At 48.2% G+C, this 17,387-nt stretch overlaps 1 protein-coding gene across 2 annotated transcripts in view; it reads right to left on the minus strand.

Moving 5' to 3' along the window:
- GFOD2 (Gfo/Idh/MocA-like oxidoreductase domain containing 2) overlaps nt 1-17,387 on the minus strand; it is a 53,001-nt gene that overhangs the window by 1,528 nt on the left and 34,086 nt on the right. For both annotated transcript variants that reach the window (XM_004057823.5, XM_055366194.2), the window contains exon 2: nt 11,509-11,854. In XM_004057823.5, the coding sequence (XP_004057871.1) occupies nt 11,509-11,767 (259 nt within the window). In that variant the 5' untranslated portion in view covers nt 11,768-11,854. The remainder of the gene's footprint in view (nt 1-11,508; nt 11,855-17,387) is intronic.

A 17,387-nucleotide genomic window follows, 5' to 3' on the forward strand; every position in this document is an offset into this window, starting at 1 on the left:
GACACAACAGGAAATCTCAAAGTTTCAAGGGGGAATCTCCAGCATGTCCGCCTGCCCTGAGGATTTTGGACTTGTCTGCCTTACAACTGCATGAACTAATTTTTTTTTTATTTTTTGTAGAGGTGGGGTCTTGCTATGCTGCCCAGGCTAGTCTCAATCTCCTGGCCTCAAGCGATCCTCCATCTTGGCCTCCTAAGTGGGACCACAGATGTGTACCACCACGCCTGGCTAATTTAAAAATTTTTTTTGTAGAGATGGGGTCCTCCTCTGTTGCCTAGGCTGGGCCCAAGTGATCCTCCTGCCTTGGCCTCCCAAAGTGCTGAGATTACAGGTGTGAGCCACCATGCCTGGCCCCAATTTCTTCAAATAAATCTCTGTCTTAAACACCCTATTGGTTCTGTTTCTCTGGAGAACCCTGAATAACACAGGTGGGCTAGAGAGGTGGGCATACTTCATGGACGTGTCTCTATGTTGTCATGCATTTATTAGGTCATCAGCTTGGGGCAAGGGAATCTAACCTATTTTCTAGGGGATGGACTATTCATAACTTCTACTCTTAGTCATAACTCCAGAGAGGGCCCTAAGATTCCCTGCAGATTGTTCTCTGAAAACACTGGTCCAACAAGTTAGAGTGGCCCAAGGCTAGAACATGTTTGGCTCCGGCAGGAAGGGAAGGAAGTGAGAATACCCTTTTTGCCCTCACACCCATTCTGGGTACGCTGCAGCCAACACGCACCCAGAGGTAAACAAAGCTGGACAAAGCCCTGAGGAGAGTGCTAGAGGATAAGCAGCTGGAAACTGAAGGGATGAATGCTGCTCCATGTTTCAAGATGAAAGCTTGTGAGGATATGAGCAGCCATGAGACACTAACACCTGCAGTGTTCCTGCGAGCTTCATGTGGTTCAAGTCGAAGGAAATCCTGTGCTAATACTTTAAATAGAAAACTTAGAAAGCCCAAAAAGCAGTATGGACTAGACACATACAGAAGTTTACAAGTCATAGTAAGCCAGAAAGGGTAAAGACACCCTGGCAAAAACCCACGAAAAAGCTCTCCAATGTGCAATAGCTTCTCGGAATAAAAGCCAAAGTCCTTACAAAGGCCCCACCCATAAGGTCTTGATACATGATCTGTGCACTCCTCCAAAATTTTCTTTTTAAAAAAATATTGAGATAGAGTCTCACTCTTGCCCAGGCTGGAGTGCAGTTGCATGATCTCGGATCACTGCAACTTCCGCCTCCTGGGTTCAAGCGGTTCTCCTGCTACAGCCTCCTGAGTAGCTGGGATTACAGGTGCCCACCACCACGCCCGGCTAACTTTTGTATTTTTAGTGGAGACAGGGTTTCACCATGTTGGCCAGGCTGGTCTCCAACTCCTGACCTCAGGTGATCCACCCGCCTTGGCCTCCCAAAGTGCTGGGATTAAGGCATGAGCTGCCATGCCTGGCCACTCCAAAATTTTCTTTTTGACTCTTTGCCTCCTGTGGTCTCTCGGTTGCTCATCCTGCTCTAGCCACTGAATGTGAGATGGGGGCTGCTGTGCAGAAGGACTTGGGGATTGGGGAGAGGCAATGATCACGAAATGCTGAAGGACTGAGAAGGCAGGGGTGGGTTAGGAAACGAGACTGAAAGCATTACACAGAGCCTATATGCAATGTGGAAAACTGGATACCAAGTCTTGGGCTGGACTAATTCATGTGCTTACCCTTCTAGTTGAAGCCCATCTGGGCAATGTGTGCACCTGGGCTTCTCCTCCACGGCCATCCAGGCTCCACTCTGGCACTCCACAGGTACTTCCTGGTTGGAGGGGCAGCCTTAGGCCTGGATGCCTGTGACCTGGGGCAACCGAGTCAAGAATGTGCCTTCTCTAGGTATGTGCATCTTCAGTAACCATGGTGCTCATCTTCCCTCAGGCCCCCAAACATTTTCTGAATGTTTTCAGATGAGGTAATGGTTAAGACACAGATTATTTCTGATGGCTCACTGCAGGGTGCAGCTTACCCTGATGGACCAAGATGGATTCTGTTCACACAGGCTCAGGAGGGGCCAGCTTGCAGCAGAAACAATAGTGACTACAGACAATAAATCTTGCAACAAAAACTAAGAAAACTTCATAGAAATGGCCGATGTCTTGGCTGGGCATGGTGGCTCACGCCTATAATCCCAGCACTTTGGGAGGCCAAGGTGGGTGGATCACCTGAGGTTGGGAGTTTGAGACCAGCCTAACTAGCAGGAAGAAACTCCGTCTCTACTAAAAATACAAAATTAGCTGGGCATGGTGGCACATGCCTGTAATCCCAGCTACTCGGGAGGCTGAGGCAGGAAAATCACTCGAACCCAGGAGGTGGAGGTTGCGGTGAGCCGAGATTGCGCCATTGCACGCCAGCTTTGGCGACGAGAGCGAAACTCTGTCTCAAAAAAAAAAAAGAAAAAGAAATGGCCGATGTCCCACATGATGGATGGGCCCCAGGACAACTGACTACCCAGGAAGAGTCAATTACTGGTGCTGGACTCAAGCTTTGGAGCCAGAAATTCCTGTGCTCAAATCTTGGCTCTCTCACTTCACTGCTAGATGATCTGGGAAGTTTCTAAACTTCCCTGGGTTTTTGTTTACTACTATAACTGTAAAGCAGGATTTTACAGTTACAGGGGAAGAAAGGAGGACTAAGGCAACCAAAGCAGTATATGTAAAGTACCTGGCTCAGTACAGCTCTGTCAACAGTACATTTTATTACCATCGCCAAGGGAGGGATTCAGCCAATGTCGTAAATACAGAGAAAAAAAGCCCATTGTGACTTGGATTTTAAGACTTGGCTGGGCGTGGTGGCTCACGCTTATAATCCCAGCACTTTGGGAGGCCAAGGTGGGAGGATCACTTGAGTTCAGGAGTTCAAAATCAGCCTGGGCAACATAGCAAGACCTAGTATTTATTAAAAATAAAAAATAAGCCAGGCGTGGTGGCATGTACCTGTAGCCCCAGCTACTTGGGAGACTGAGGTAGGACGATCCCTTGAGTCCAGGAGATTGGGGCTGCAGTTAGCTACGATCAAGCCACTGCGCTCCAGCATGGGTGACAGAATGAGACTTTGTCTCAAATAAATAAATAAATAAATAAATAAATAAAAGACTCACATAGAAACTACATTTTCCAGGTAAATAATTTCTTTTTTTTCTTTCTTTCTTTTTTTTTTTTTTTTGAGACAGAGTTTTGCTCTTGTCGCCCAGGCTGGAGTGCAATGGTGCGATCTCAGCTCACTGCAACCTCTGCCTCCTGGGTTCAAGCGATTTTCCTGCCTCAGCCTCCTGAGGTAGCTGGGATTACAGGAGCCTGCCACCATGCCCAGCTAATTTTTTTGTATTTTTAGTAGAGATGGGGTTTCACCATGTTGGCCAGGCTGGTCTTGAACTCCTGACCTCAGGTGATCCACCTGCCTTGGCCTCCCGAAGTGCTGGGATTATAGGCGTAAGCCACCGCGTCGGCCCCAGGTAAATAATTTCTATGTTCTGTATTTTGAAAATCTGATTTAGTTTCTTCTGCCTTTTTTTAAGAGACGGGGTCTTGGCCTGGCGCGGTGGCTCAGGCCTGTAATCCCAGCACTTTGGGAGGCCGAGGCAGGTGGATCACGGTCAGGGGTTCGAGACCACCCTGACCAACATGATGAAACCCTATCTCTACTAAAAATACAAAAATTAGCTGGGCGGGGTGGCAGGCGCCTGTAATCCCAGCTACTCAGGAGGCTGAGGCAGGAGAATTGCTTGAACCCGGGAGGCGGAGGTTGCAGTGAGCCGAGATGGTGCCACTGCCCTCCAGCCTGGGCGACAGAGCGAGACTTCGTCTCAAAAACAAAAAACAAAAAACAAAAAACAGGGTCTTGCTTTGTCACTTAGCTGGAGTGCAGTAGCGGGATTCTGGTTCACTGTAGTCTTGGTCTGAGCTCAAACAGAGCCTTCCTCCCAGCTTTCCAAGTAGCAAGGACCATAGATGAGTGACAGCACGCCCAGCTGATTTTTAAACTTTTTGTAAATACAGGGTCTTGCTACGTTGCCCAGGCTGGTCTCAAACTCCTGGCCTCAGGTGATCCTCCTGCCTTGGCCTCCCAAAGTGCCAGGATAACAGTCATGAGCCACCATTCCCAACCCATGTTGATTTTATAATGTCTTTTTAGAAAATCAATTTTCAGGCTGGGTGAGGTGGCTCACAGGTGTGGCAGTGCACAGCTGTAGTCCCAGATACACAAGAGGCTAGGGTGGAAGAATCACTTGAGTCCAGGAGTTAGAGGCTGCGGTGAGCTATGATCGAGCCACTGTACTCCGGCGTGGATGACACAGCAAGACTGTCTCAAAAAATAAATAAAATCAAAACGAATACAGAGGAGTTGTTTTATCATACGTACTGTTTATTAGGCCTCTCCGAGAGTCAGGCCCAGCCTGGCCCCCTGGTAGCTCACATCCTGACCAAGCCCACAGGAGACAAATTGGTGCCTCTGGTCAACCCTTCCCCCTCCTCTCACTTCCTACCCCCACCTCTGCCACCTTGACCCTGAAGAACCCCACAGAGCATCTGTCATTTGTACTTATGGGCATCTTACGTAGGTCTGAACTCCCAGGATTACAAACCTCAGTGCTGCAGCAAGGAACAAGGCATGTGGATTGGTAGTCTATGACATCATTCAATCTCTTCAATTTATTTATTTATTTTTTTAATATATATTTTGTTATTATACTTTAAGTTCTAGGGTACATGTGCACAATGTGCAGGTTTGTTACATATGTATACATGTGCCGTGTTGGTGTGAATCTCTTCAATTTATGACACTTCAATCTCCTGCTCTTCTTTAATAAAAGAAGCTTTACAACAGGTACTAGCAGGACAATAAAGAACAGCCAGCCAAGTGTCACATACCTGGGATAGGGTGGCCAGGCCCTTGCACAGGGCCCGGCAGGGAGAGTAGCCCCTGACTGCTAGCACTACTGCTTCTGGAGGGTCTCCAGTGCTTCTCCACACTTGTGGGCCTTCCAGATTAGGGAAGACAATCACAGTTCTGGGGGTGAATTTTGCCATTTGGCTGCTGAACACATATGGCTGACCAGGGAGGGATGTAATGAGGAAATGAGGTTCTCAGACACCCCACCTGAGAGCTGCTGTTCTGGCCAATTCAGAAGCCTCCTGCTATAATGCCTCGCTGCTGGCGACAGAGTGGATACTGCAGTGTGAGGCAGAGAGCAGGTGGGAGGTGCTAGGAGTTTGGTGGTAATAAAACTAGGATAAGGAATCCCTGTTTCATGCCTCAAGAGGTGAGGAAAGAGGGAAAGACCTCTCTTCTTGAATCTGAAAAATAGTCTGTTTTTGTTTTTGTTTTTTTAGATGGGGTCTCACTTTGTTACCCAGTGGTATAATCTTGGCTCATTGCAACCTCCGCTTCCTGGGCTCAAGCTAACCTCCCATCTCAGCCTCCCGAGTAGCTGGGACCACAGGTGCACGCCACTGTGCCCAGCTAATTTTTTGTATTTTTGGTAGAGATGGGATTTCATCATGTTGCTCAGGCTGGTATTTAACTCCTGAGTTCAAGCGATCTGCCCACCTTGGCCTCCCAAAGTGCTGGATTAGAGGTGTGAGGCACTGAGCCCAACCCTGAACAACAGCACTCTTAAACTTAGGGCTCAGTAGTATCAGTGTGGGACTGCAAGGATATCTTGACTTAAACAGGCTCCTGAGGGCTAGCTGTACAGAGTCTTTGGGTAGCCATGAAAGACATGTCTACCTGAGTTTATCTAGCTCTCCTGCCAGGAAGTCAAGGGAGAGATTGGAGAAGCTGAAATCTGCTGGGCACAGTGGCTCCCACCTATAATTCCAGCACTTTGGGGGGCCAAAGTAGGATGATTGCCTGAGGTTAGGAGTTCGAAACCAGCTTGAACAACACAGGGAGATCCTGTCTCTACAAAAATGTTTTCTTTTTACTTTTCTTTTCTTTTTTTTTTGAGATGGAGTCTCGCTCTGTCACCCAGACTGGAGTGCAGTGGCGCGATCTCGGCTCACTGCAACCTCCATCTCCTGGGTTCAAGCAATTCTCCTGCCTCAGCCTCCTGAGTAGCTGGGACTATAGGCACGTGCCAACACGCCCAGCTAATTTTTGTGTTTTTAGTATAGACAAGGTTTCACCAGGTTGGTCAGGCTGGTCTCAAACTCCTGACCTCGTGATCCACCCGCCTCGGCCTCCCAAAGTGCTGGGATTACATGCATGAGCCACCAAGCCTGGCCTGCAAACTTAGTGTTTTTCTAATGAACCACAGAAGTGCCAAGAATTGGGCACAGAAGCCCACCTTTTAGTGACAGACTTAAGATTAACATTCAACTGTGGCAAAGATGCTAGGGGCACCTTGCACTTAAAATACAATTTCCTGAACCACTTCTGAACTGAAGAATAAAATATATTAGGGCCCTTCCCCTCTCCCCTTTAAGAAATTCATGGGAAAGCTTTAAGGATGAAATCGGAGGTAGAAGATGAAGAACATAGGTCAGACCAAAGCAGAAAACAAGATGCCATAAAAAGAGCTGTGATATGAAAAGTATTATCTCTGGAAGGTTAGTTAAGTCCAATCATTAATTTTAGGAAAAACTAATAACGAGGGCAAGAAATGATCTCATGGCCTTAGAAGTAAGGTAAAAATATAAAGCTCTAGCAAGGAGAGAAAAATCACAGCACGAAGACTTGGTGAAATGTAACCAAGATGTCATTCCTTAATGTTCCTGGGCCTCAGTTTAATTCAAAATGATTGGATCAGTGGCTCTCAATCCTTCATGTCCACCAGAGTCACCTGCAAGGCTTGTTCAGACACAGATAGCTGGATCCCAGAGATTCAGTAGGTTTGGAGTGGGGCCTGAGAATTTAGATTTCTTTTTGTTTGTTTGCTTTTGAGACAGTCTTACTCTGTCACTCAAGCTGGAATGCATGATCACTGCTCACTGCAGCCTCTATCTCCTGGGCTCAAGCGATCCTTCTGCCTCAGCCTCCCAAGTAGCTGGGACCACAGTCACGTGCCACCATGCCTGGCTAATTTTTAAACTTTTTTGTAGAGACGGGATCCCACTATGTTGCCCAGCTGAGAATTCAGTTTCTAACAAGCTCCCAGGTGATGCTGCTGCTGGTGGAGCATACCAAGAACCAGAAAAAAAGCAAGCTTGTTGCCAAAGAACCCTGGGGTTTTCTCTTTCTTCCCGTATAGCTTGGAAATGGTCTCTGTGGGGAACCCTAAAATTCAGGAAGAAGACTGAGAGCCTCCAGAGTTCTGGCTCTGGACACACCTCACCTTTCCAGCCTGCATTCAAGCCACAAGGGATGGCAAGGAGTCAAGTGACCATAGCGGCTTGCTTCCCCTTGAACCAACTTGCTGCTAAAGTGTTGACTTAGGTCTATTTCTGAATTCAATCTGGGAGCCACCGTCTGACCTCCCAAGCATTTGGTGACCAATGAATGAATAACTCCAATGTCACACATCCTCAGAGAGAGCTCTCTGGAAGAAACAAACAATAAGGCCAAAACTTACTTGCTCCAAATTGACAACCAGACAGACTGAAGTTCTTTCTCACTTCAATGAACATTTATCCTTCCCCACCCACTGGGCCAGAGGTGACAGACACCTTCCTATGACATTCCTCAGAATGAGGGAAGAGATAAGTAGCAGACCCTGAGGTTTGCCACCATGGCAGTGGTCAGGAAGAGTGGAGGACAACCTCATGGCACCAGTTCCTTGACCTAGAGATCTTCGGCTGCATCAAAGAGACACTTGGCTCCTATTACCTCACATAAAACAGTTACTCAGTCAAGTAAGTATGTGCTAGTTGAATTGTGACTATGTCTTCTGTCATCTACCTTGTAATGTGTGTTATTTCTAGTTGCCTCAATTGGACTATAAAATCTGAAGACAGGGAGGGGTCCAATCTAACACAGCTTTGAATGTCCAAAATGACATCAGGACAGTGACTGGCACACAGGAGGCATTAAAAAAATAAGATTCAGTAGGATTCAACACTCATTCTTGATGATACAAAAGAATAAAATCTCTCTACAGCTTATGAGTGGTTGAACCAGATTCAGAACTGCTCTCCAGAGGACTTTTGGAAATTTGGGGATGGAGAAGGAAATTTGTTGTCAGAATGATTAAGGAATGTCATCAATATTTCACAACTAGGCCCAGAAGTTTTAACACCTTGCAACGTATAGGACATCCCTGCCTAAAGAAAAAATGCTGCTCCCTCTCCCTCTCCCTCTCCCTCTCTTTCCACGGTCTCCCTCTGATGCCGAGCCGAAGCTGGACGGTACTGCTGCCATCTCAGCTCACTGCAACCTCCCTGCCTGATTCTCCTGCCTCAGCCTGCTGAGTGCCTGCGATTGCAGGTGCGCGCCGCCACGCCTGACTGGTTTTCGTATTTTTTTGGTGGAGACGGGGTTTTGCTGTGTCTGCCGGGCTGGTCTCCAGCTCCTAACCGCGAGTGATCTGCCAGCCTCGGCCTCCCGAGGTGCCGAGATTGCAGACGGAGTCTCGTTAACTCAGTGCTCAATGGCGCCCAGGCTGGAGTGCACTGGCGTGATCTCGGCTCGCTACAACCACCTCCCAGCCGCCTGCCTTGGCCTCCCAAAGAGCCGAGATTGCAGCCTCTGCCCGGCCGCCCCCCCGTCTAGGAAGCGAGGAGCGTCTCCGCCTGGCCGCCCATCGTCTGGGATGTGAGGAGCCCCCCTGCCTGGCTGCCCAGTCTGGAAAGTGAGGAGCGTCTCTGCCCGGCCGCCATCCCATCTAGGAAGTGAGGAGCGCCTCTTCCCGGCCGCCATCACATCTGGGAAGTGAGGAGCGTCTCTGCCCGGCCGCCCATCGTCTGAGATGTAGGGAGCACCTCTGCCCTGCCGCCCCGTCCGGGATGTGAGGAGCGTCTCTGCCCGGCCACCCCGTCTGAGAAGTGAGGAGACCCTCTGCCTGGCAACCGCCCCGTCTGAGAAGTGAGCAGCCCCTCCGCCCAGCAGCCACCCCGTCTGAGAAGTGAGGAGCCCCTCCGCCCAGCAGCCACCCCGTCTGGGAAGTGAGGAGCGTCTCTGCCCGGCAGCCACCTCGTCCGGGAGGGAGGTGGGTGGGTCAGCCCCCCGCCTGGCCAGCCGCCCTGTCCGGGAGGGAGGTGGGGGGATCAGCCCCCCGCCCGGCCAGCCGCCCTGTCCAGGAGGTGAGGGGCGCCTCTGCCCGGCCGCCCCTACTGGGAAGTGAGGAGCCCCTCTGCCCGGCCAGCCGCCCCGTCCGGGAGGTGAGGGGCGCCTCTGCCCGGCCGCCCCTACTGGGAAGTGAGGAGCCCCTCTGCCCGGCCAGCCGCCCCGTCCGGGAGGGAGGTGGGGGGGTCAGCCCACCGCCCGGCCAGCCACCCCGTCCGGGAGGGAGGTGGGGGGGTCAGCCCCCCGCCCGGCGCCACCCCGTCCAGGAGGGAGGTGGGGGGGGTCAGCCCCCCGCCCGGCCAGCCACCCCGTCCGGGAGGTGAGGGGCGCCTCTGCCCGGCCGCCCCTACTGGGAAGTGAGGAGCCCCTCTGCCCGGCCACCACCCCGTCTGGGAGGTGTACCCAACAGCTCATTGAGAACGGGCCATGAAGACAATGGCGGTTTTGTGGAATAGAAAGGGGAGAAAGATGGGGAAAAGATTGAGAAATCGGATGGTTGCCGTGTCTGTGTAGAAAGAGGTAGACATGGGAGACTTCATTTTGTTCTGTACTAAGAAAAATTCTTCTGCCTTGGGATCCTGTTGATCTGTGACCTTACCCCCAACCCTGTGCTCTCTGAAACATGTGCTGTATCCACTCAGGGTTGAATGGATTAAGGGCGGTGCAAGATGTGCTTTGTTAACCAGATGCTTGAAGGCAGCATGCTCGTTAAGAGTCATCACCACTCCCTAATCTCAAGTACCCAGGGACACAAACACTGCGGAGGGCCGCAAGGTCCTCTGCCTAGGAAAACCAGAGAACTTTCTTCACTTGTTTATCTGCTGACCTTCCCTCCACTATTGTCCTGTGACCCTGCCAAATCCCCCTCTGCAAGAAACACCCAAGAATGATCAATAAAAAATAAAAAATAAAAATAAAAATAAAAAGAAAAAGAAAAAAAAAAATAATTGAGGCTGGGTGTGGTGGCTCCTGCCTGTAATCCCAGCACTTTGGGAGGCGGCCAAGGCAGGTGGATCACCTGAGGTCAGGAGCTCGAGACCAGCCTGGCCAACATAACAAAACCCCATCTGTACTAAAAATACAAAAATTAGCTGGGCGTGGTGGCACATGCCTGTAGTCCTGGCTAGTTGCAAAGCCGAGGCAGGAGTATCGCTTGAACCTGGGAGGTGGAGGTTGCAGTGAGCTGAGATTGCACCAATGCACACTCCAGCCTGGGCAACAGAGCGAGACTCCATCTAAAAAAATAAAATAAAATAATAATAATAACTTTTAAAAAATGCTGGGCATGGTGGCTCACACCTGTAATCCCAGCACTTTGGGAGGCCGAGGCGGATGGATCACCTGAGGTCAGGAGTTCGAGACCAGCCTGGCCAATGTGGTGAAACCCTGTCTCTACTAAAAATACAAAAATTAGCTGGGTGTGGTGGCAGGCACCTGTAATCCCAGCTACTTGGGAGGCTGAGGCAGGAGAATCACTTGAACCCGGGAGGCGAAGGTTGCAGTGAGCCGGGATTGCACCATTGCACTCCAGCCTGGGCAACAAGAGCGAAACTCTGTCTCAAAATAAAATAAAAATTGCTGGCTGAATGTTTACTGGTTTGTTTACTTAGTAAACTAGGTTCTGATTTATATTAGATAAAGAGAAGAAGTTGACTCCAGTTGACTGGAAAGAGAAGACCAACGGGAACTGTAGGAGAACAGCTCAGCAGGCCATGCCCAGTCAGGGGCAAGAGGTTACCAAGCCCAAAACTTCCCAAGGGAGTGGAGATGTCATGTAAGCAGGCTGTCGACGGATCCTGTCAGGGAAGCCCAATGCTGGCAGAGCCTTCCTGTCCTCCGGCAATACAAGACTGCAGTTTGGCAGGAAGGGTGTGTGCTCACTATAGTCAAACGCTGACAAAACATGGGAAATGGTAGCCTTGCTACACAGCCTCTCCTTCCTGTGGTGCTGTGTGCCCCAGAAATGGGAGAACAAACACACTAGTCACAACCAATTCCCCGCCACCCAGGGCTCTGACCTCTAACTTCACAGAGGCAAACTTTACGTTGCCTGAGATGCAACCATCTCTAGCCCCTTGATGGCTGTCTCTTAGAGTATTTCCTTAATTTCTGTTCAGGGATTTATAGATGGGAGTAGGTTAGGCTATGTCTTTTTTCATGCCCTCCCCAAGCACTGCTTCAGGGACAAGTGATGTCCCAGAGTTCTCCTCCCTGCAGATGCGAGCCCAGGAAGGAGAGCTCAGAGGAGAGGAGTGACCCTCAGAGGACTGCCCAGAGGGAGACATGATCTGCCCCTGCTGTGGCCTGCCGGGCGTACCTAGAGCCTTCACGGATATCTGCCGGGTGAGTGGAGGGGGGATGCTGATGCACACCAGATCCACATCTTGATGCAGCAAGATGTCATCAGTCCGGCTGGTGTAGAAGGCGATGTTCATCTCCTCAGCAAGTTGCTTCGCCTCCTCCTCAGTCTTCCCCCACAGGGCCTCAACAGTGAACCCTTCTGCCCTCAGCAGTGGGACCAGAACTCGGGCGGAGCTGCCAGTCCCAAACACACCCACTCCTGGCAGCATCTTCATCCCGGCCTCTCTCTTTACCAACTCATCTCCTCACAAGCGCCTCTGGCATGGATATGATCTTCCAAACGTCCTGGTCAGACATGGCTCCTAGAATAGCAAACATTACACTGGTTATTACTGGAGAGGACACTCAGCTGAGGCTACTTTCTTTTTTTTTGAGATGGAGTCTCGCTCTGTTGCCCAGGCTGGAGTGCAGTGGTGCGAAGGCTACTTTCAAATAAGGAAATAACAAGTTCTCTGCCAGAAAAGCACAAATGAAATAGGGCTCGAGGCCAGGCATGGTGGCTCATGCACGCCTGTAACCCCAGCATTTCAGGAGGCCGAGGTGGGAAGATCACTTGAGGCCAGGAGTTTGAGAGTAGCCTGGGCAACACGGCGAGATGTCATCTCTATTAAAAAATATATATATTAAAAAATAGCCAGATGTGGTGGCATGCGCTTCTTGTAGTCCTAGCTACCTGGGAGGCTGAGGTGAAAGGATCACATGAACCTAGGAGTTCACAACTATAGTGAGCTCTGATTGTGCTACTGCACTCCAGCCTGGGCAACAGTGCAAGACCTTGTCTCAAAAGAAAAAAGAAATACTATTCCAAGATGAAACACTGCAGAATCTTCTTCTTCCATGGAGACTGAAGGATAAGAGGAAAAACGGAAACTGAATAAAGTTGAGTTTAAATCTCTGTTCTGCTACTTAACTTTCTGTGTAACCCTGGTCAAAAGATTGTTGAATTCAACCTTCAGGGCCTTAAATGTATAATAAGGGGAGTGATTGATCTTTAAGGTTCCTTCTTGCTATAAAAGTTCATGATTCTATATATGACAAAGAAAAGAAGAGTGGAGGCCAGGCACAGTGGCTCACACCTGTAATCCCAGCACTTTGGGAGGCCAAGGCGGGCGGATCACCTGAGGTAAGGAGTTCAAAACCAGCCGGGTCAACATGGCCAAACCCCATCTCTACTAAAAATACAAAAAAAACTAGCCAGGTGTGGTGGCAGATGCCTGTAATCCCAGCTCTTCAGGAAGCTGAGGAAGGAGAATCATTTGAACCCAGGAGGCGGAGATTGCAGTGAGCCAAGATCACACCACTGCACTCCAGCCTGGGTGACAAGAGTGAGACTCTATCCAAAAAAGAAAGAAAGAAAGAAAGAAAGAAAGAAAGAAAGAAAGACTGGAGGCCGGGCGTGGTGGCTCATGCCTGTAATCTCAGCACTTTGGGAGGCTGACGTGGGTGGATCGCTTGAGGTCAGGAGTTCGAGACCAGCCTGGCCAACGTGGTGAAACCCCGTCTCTACCGAAAATATAAAAAGTTAGCCAGGTGTGGTGGTGCAAGCCTGTATTCTCAGGTACTCGAGCGGCTGAGGCAGGAGAATCACTTGAACCTGGGAGGTGAAAGTTGCAGTGATCTGAGATTGTGCCACTGCACTCCAGCGTGTGTGACAGAATGAGACTTCGTCTCAAAAAAAAAAAAAAAGAAAAAGAAGAATGGAAAACAAAAACCAGTTCAAGAGGAAAGTGAAAGAACTAATTGCTATACATATTAAGTATAATTAAAATTTTCATGGTAGCAAACATAGGAAAATGCTCACTAGAAAAAAAAATACCAAAAAACTTTTTTCATCAAACTGGCTAAAAGAAAAAGTATGCTTAAAGAGATTTTATTAGGCTGGGTGCGGTGGCTCATGCCTGTAATCCCAGCACTTTGGGAGGCCGAGGCGGGCGGATCACAAGGTCAGGAGATAGAGACCATCCTCACTCACACAGTCAAACCCTGTCTCTACTGAAAAATACAAAAAATTAGCCAGTTGTGGTGGTGGGCGCCTGTAGTCCCAGCTACTCGGGAGGCTGAGGCAGGAGAATGGCGTGAACCCAGGAGGCGGAGCCTGCAGTGAGCCGAGATCGCGCCAGTGCACTCCAGCCTGGGCGACAGAGCAAGACTCTGTCTCAAAAAAAAAAAAAAAAAGAAAAAAAGAAAAAAAAAAGATTTTATTGGGCTGGGTGTGGTGGCTCATGTCTGCAATCTCAGCGATTTGGGGGGCCAAAGCAGGAGGATTGCTTGAGATCAACAATTCAAGATCAGCACAAGCAACTTAGTGAGACATCCATCTTTACTAAAAAAAAAAAAAAAAAAAAAAAAAATTAGCCTGGCATGGCGGCACATGCCTATAGTCCCAGCTATTTGGGAGGCTGAGGTAGAAGGATCGCTTGAGCCCAGGAGTCAAGACTGCAGTGAGCTATGACAGTGCCACTGCACTCTAGCCTGGGCAATAGAGTGAGACTGTCTCAAAAAAGGAAAAAAGGTTTTTTTGTATACAGATATTTACTATAGCATTGGCTATCATAGTGAAAAACTGGGAGACAATCTAGATGTCCAATACAAGTAATGGGTTAGATAAAGAATGCTGTGGAGCTACTGAAAACCATGAAGTAGAAGGCCCTCAATAACCTGAAAGACATTCACCACATTGTCACTGAAAGGGGAAAACACACACTATCAGAAGTATGGGGTTTTTTTAAAAAAGCACACAAAAGAAGTATAATAGGTATGAGTATATATATAAGGATATCTGTAATATATCTATAAAAATATCTCTATTCAATGCTGTAGAAGGACTAGAATACTCCTGAATTTATTGATTGCTGAGGTTGATGGGATTATGAATGATTTTTATTGTTTCTTTTCAATTTTTGAACTTTGCCAAATTTTCTGAGATGTGATTCTATCTTATTCATTGTAGTTTTTCTTCTGATCACAAGGGTTATACAATAAAGAACAAAACCAAACAAAAGTCCTTTGCTTGGTATCAATGTCATGTGGGAAAACCAAGATGAGATGTAGGTGTGCTCAGAATAGCAGGGTTCCCCATCCAACATTTCCCTCAGCTAAACCAGCAGTTCCCCACTCCATATTAGCATCACTGGTAACCCTAGACCCACTGAAACAGACAAGAGTGATGTGGGCCACATCACTGTCATTTTCTTTTTCTCTTTTTAAACTTTAATGTAATTTTAAAAATTGTAGTACAATATACATAAAATTTACTTTTTTTTTTTTTTTTTTTGAGACGGAGTCTCGCTCTGTCGCCCAGGCTGGAGTGCAGTGGCATGGTCTCGGCTCACTGCAAGCTCCGCCTCCCAGGTTCACGCCATTCTCCCGCCTCAGCCTCCCAAGTAGCTGGGACTACAGACACCCCCCCACCACGCCCAGCTAATTTTTTTTTTGTATTTTTAGTAGAGACGGGGTTTCACCGTGTTAGCCAGGATGGTCTCGATCTCCTGACCTTGTGATCCGCCTGCCTCAGCCTCCCAAAGTGCTGGGATTACAGGCATGAGCCACCGTGCCTGACCTACTTTTCGTTTTTTTTTTTTTTTAAAGACAGTCTCACTCTGTTGCCCAGGCTGGAGTGCAGTGGCGCAATCTCAGCTTACTGCAACCTCCCCCTCCTGGTTTCGAGCAATTCTCCTGCCTCAGCCACATGAGTAGCTGGGATTACAGGTGTGTGTCATCACCCCCAGCTAATTTTTGTATTTTTGGTAGTGATGAGGTTTCGCCATGTTGACCAGGCTGGTCTCGAACTCCTGAGCTCAAGCGACCTACCCACCTTGGCCTCCCAAAGTGCTGGGATTACAGGCGTGAGCCACCACGCCCAGACCATCTTAATTATTTTTAAGTATATATATCAGTGGTATTAAATACATTTACAGCTGGGCGTGGTGGCTCATGCCTGTAATCCCAGCACTTTGGGAAGCCAAGGTGGGTGGATCACCTGAGGTGAGGAGTTTGAGACCAGCCTGACCAACATCGTGAAACCCCATCTCTACTAAAAATACAAAAATTAGCCGGGCGTGGTGGCGTGTGCCTGTAATTCCAGCTACTCGGGAGGTGGAGACAGGAGAATTGCTAGAACCCGGGAGGCAGAGGTTACAGTGAGCCGAGATCAAGCCACTGCACTCCAGCCTGGGCGACAGAGCAAGACTGTCTCAAATAAAATAAAATAAATAAGTAAATAAATAAATAAATACATTTACATTGTTGTGTAACCATCACCACCACCCTGGTGATGGTTACTTCTAGAACTCTTTTCACCTTGCAAAACTAAAAACTCATTAAATAATACCCATTATTCCCATTAAATAATAACTTCCCATTCCCACTACCCCCGCCCCAGCCCCTGGCAACCATCATTCTACTTTGTCTCTATGAATTTGACTACTTTAGATACCTCATTTAAGTGAAATCATGCGTTATTTGTGCTTTTGTGACTAGCTTATTTCGGCTAGCATAATGTCTTCAAGGTTCACCCTTACAAACCTTGTAGCATATGTCAGGACTTCCTTCCTTTTCAAGGTTGAGTAATATGCCATTGTATGGCTGATCCATTCCTCTATCAATGGACACCTGGGTTGCTTCCATGTTTTAGCTACTGTGAATAATACTGATATGAACATGGTGTACAAATATCTCTTCTAGACTCTGCTTTCATTTGTTTGGGGCATATACCCAGAAGTGGAATTGCCGGGTCATGGTAATTAGATTTTTAATTTTCTGAGGAACCACCATACTGTTTTCCACAGTGGCTGTACCATTTTACATTCCCTCCAACAGTGTGCAAGACTTCTGATTTCTCTACGTCCTCACCAACCCTTGTTATTTTCTGGTGTTTTTTGTTGGTTAGCCGTTCTGATGGACGTGAGGTGACCATTATTCACTTTTTTTTTTTTTTTTTGAGACAGAGTCTTGCTCTGTCACCCAGGCTGGAGTGGAGTGGCGCTGGTCTTGAACTCCCGACTTCAAGTGATCTGCCCGCCTTGGCTGCCCAAAGTGCTGGGATTACAGGCATGAGCCACCATGCCTGGCCTCATCATTCACTTTTATCGTTCACTTTTAAAGCCCCCCAGGTGATCCTAGTGTGCAGCCACCAGCTGAGAACCTCTGAACTATGTTTAACGCATGTGAAAAATTATCTACATTTGGAGTCATAACAAAATGTCCTGTTTGTTATATGTACACTTTCCTGAACCTTCTCACCCTCTGTATTATGATTAAAAGGACAAATCTGTCATTAAGAGGGAAAAATCTCTAACACAACTATTTTAACTTCTATGTATTACCTTCGGTAACATCATTTTACCAATAATTTTATAAACACCATACAGTCCCTTTGTTTACCAATTATTTATTGATTCTTTTTTGAGATGGAGTCTCACTCTGTCATCCAGGCTGGAGTGCAGTGGCACAATCTCAGCTCACTGCAACCTCCGCCTCCTGGGTTCAAACGATTCTCATGCCTTAGCCTCCCGAGTAACTGGGACTGCAGGCATGTGTCATCATGCCCAGCTAATTTTTATATTTTTTAGTAGAGATGGGGTTTCACCATGTTGGCCAGGCTGGTCTTAAACTCCTGACCTCAGGTGATCCGTCTGCCTTAGCCTTCCAAAGTGCTGGGATCACAGGTGTGAGCCACTGTGCCTGGCCTACCAATTACCTTTAAAAAGCTAACTACTCCTGATCTTGGTCACTATCATAATTTTTATTTTGAGACAGATTCTTGCTCTGTTGCCCAGCCTGGAGTGCAATGGCTTGATCATGGCTCACTACAGCCTCAACCTCACAGACTCAAGG

This window comes from Gorilla gorilla, chromosome 18 (genome assembly GCF_029281585.2).
Source record: "Gorilla gorilla gorilla isolate KB3781 chromosome 18, NHGRI_mGorGor1-v2.1_pri, whole genome shotgun sequence".
In the NCBI taxonomy this organism is placed as follows: Eukaryota; Metazoa; Chordata; class Mammalia; order Primates; family Hominidae; genus Gorilla; species Gorilla gorilla.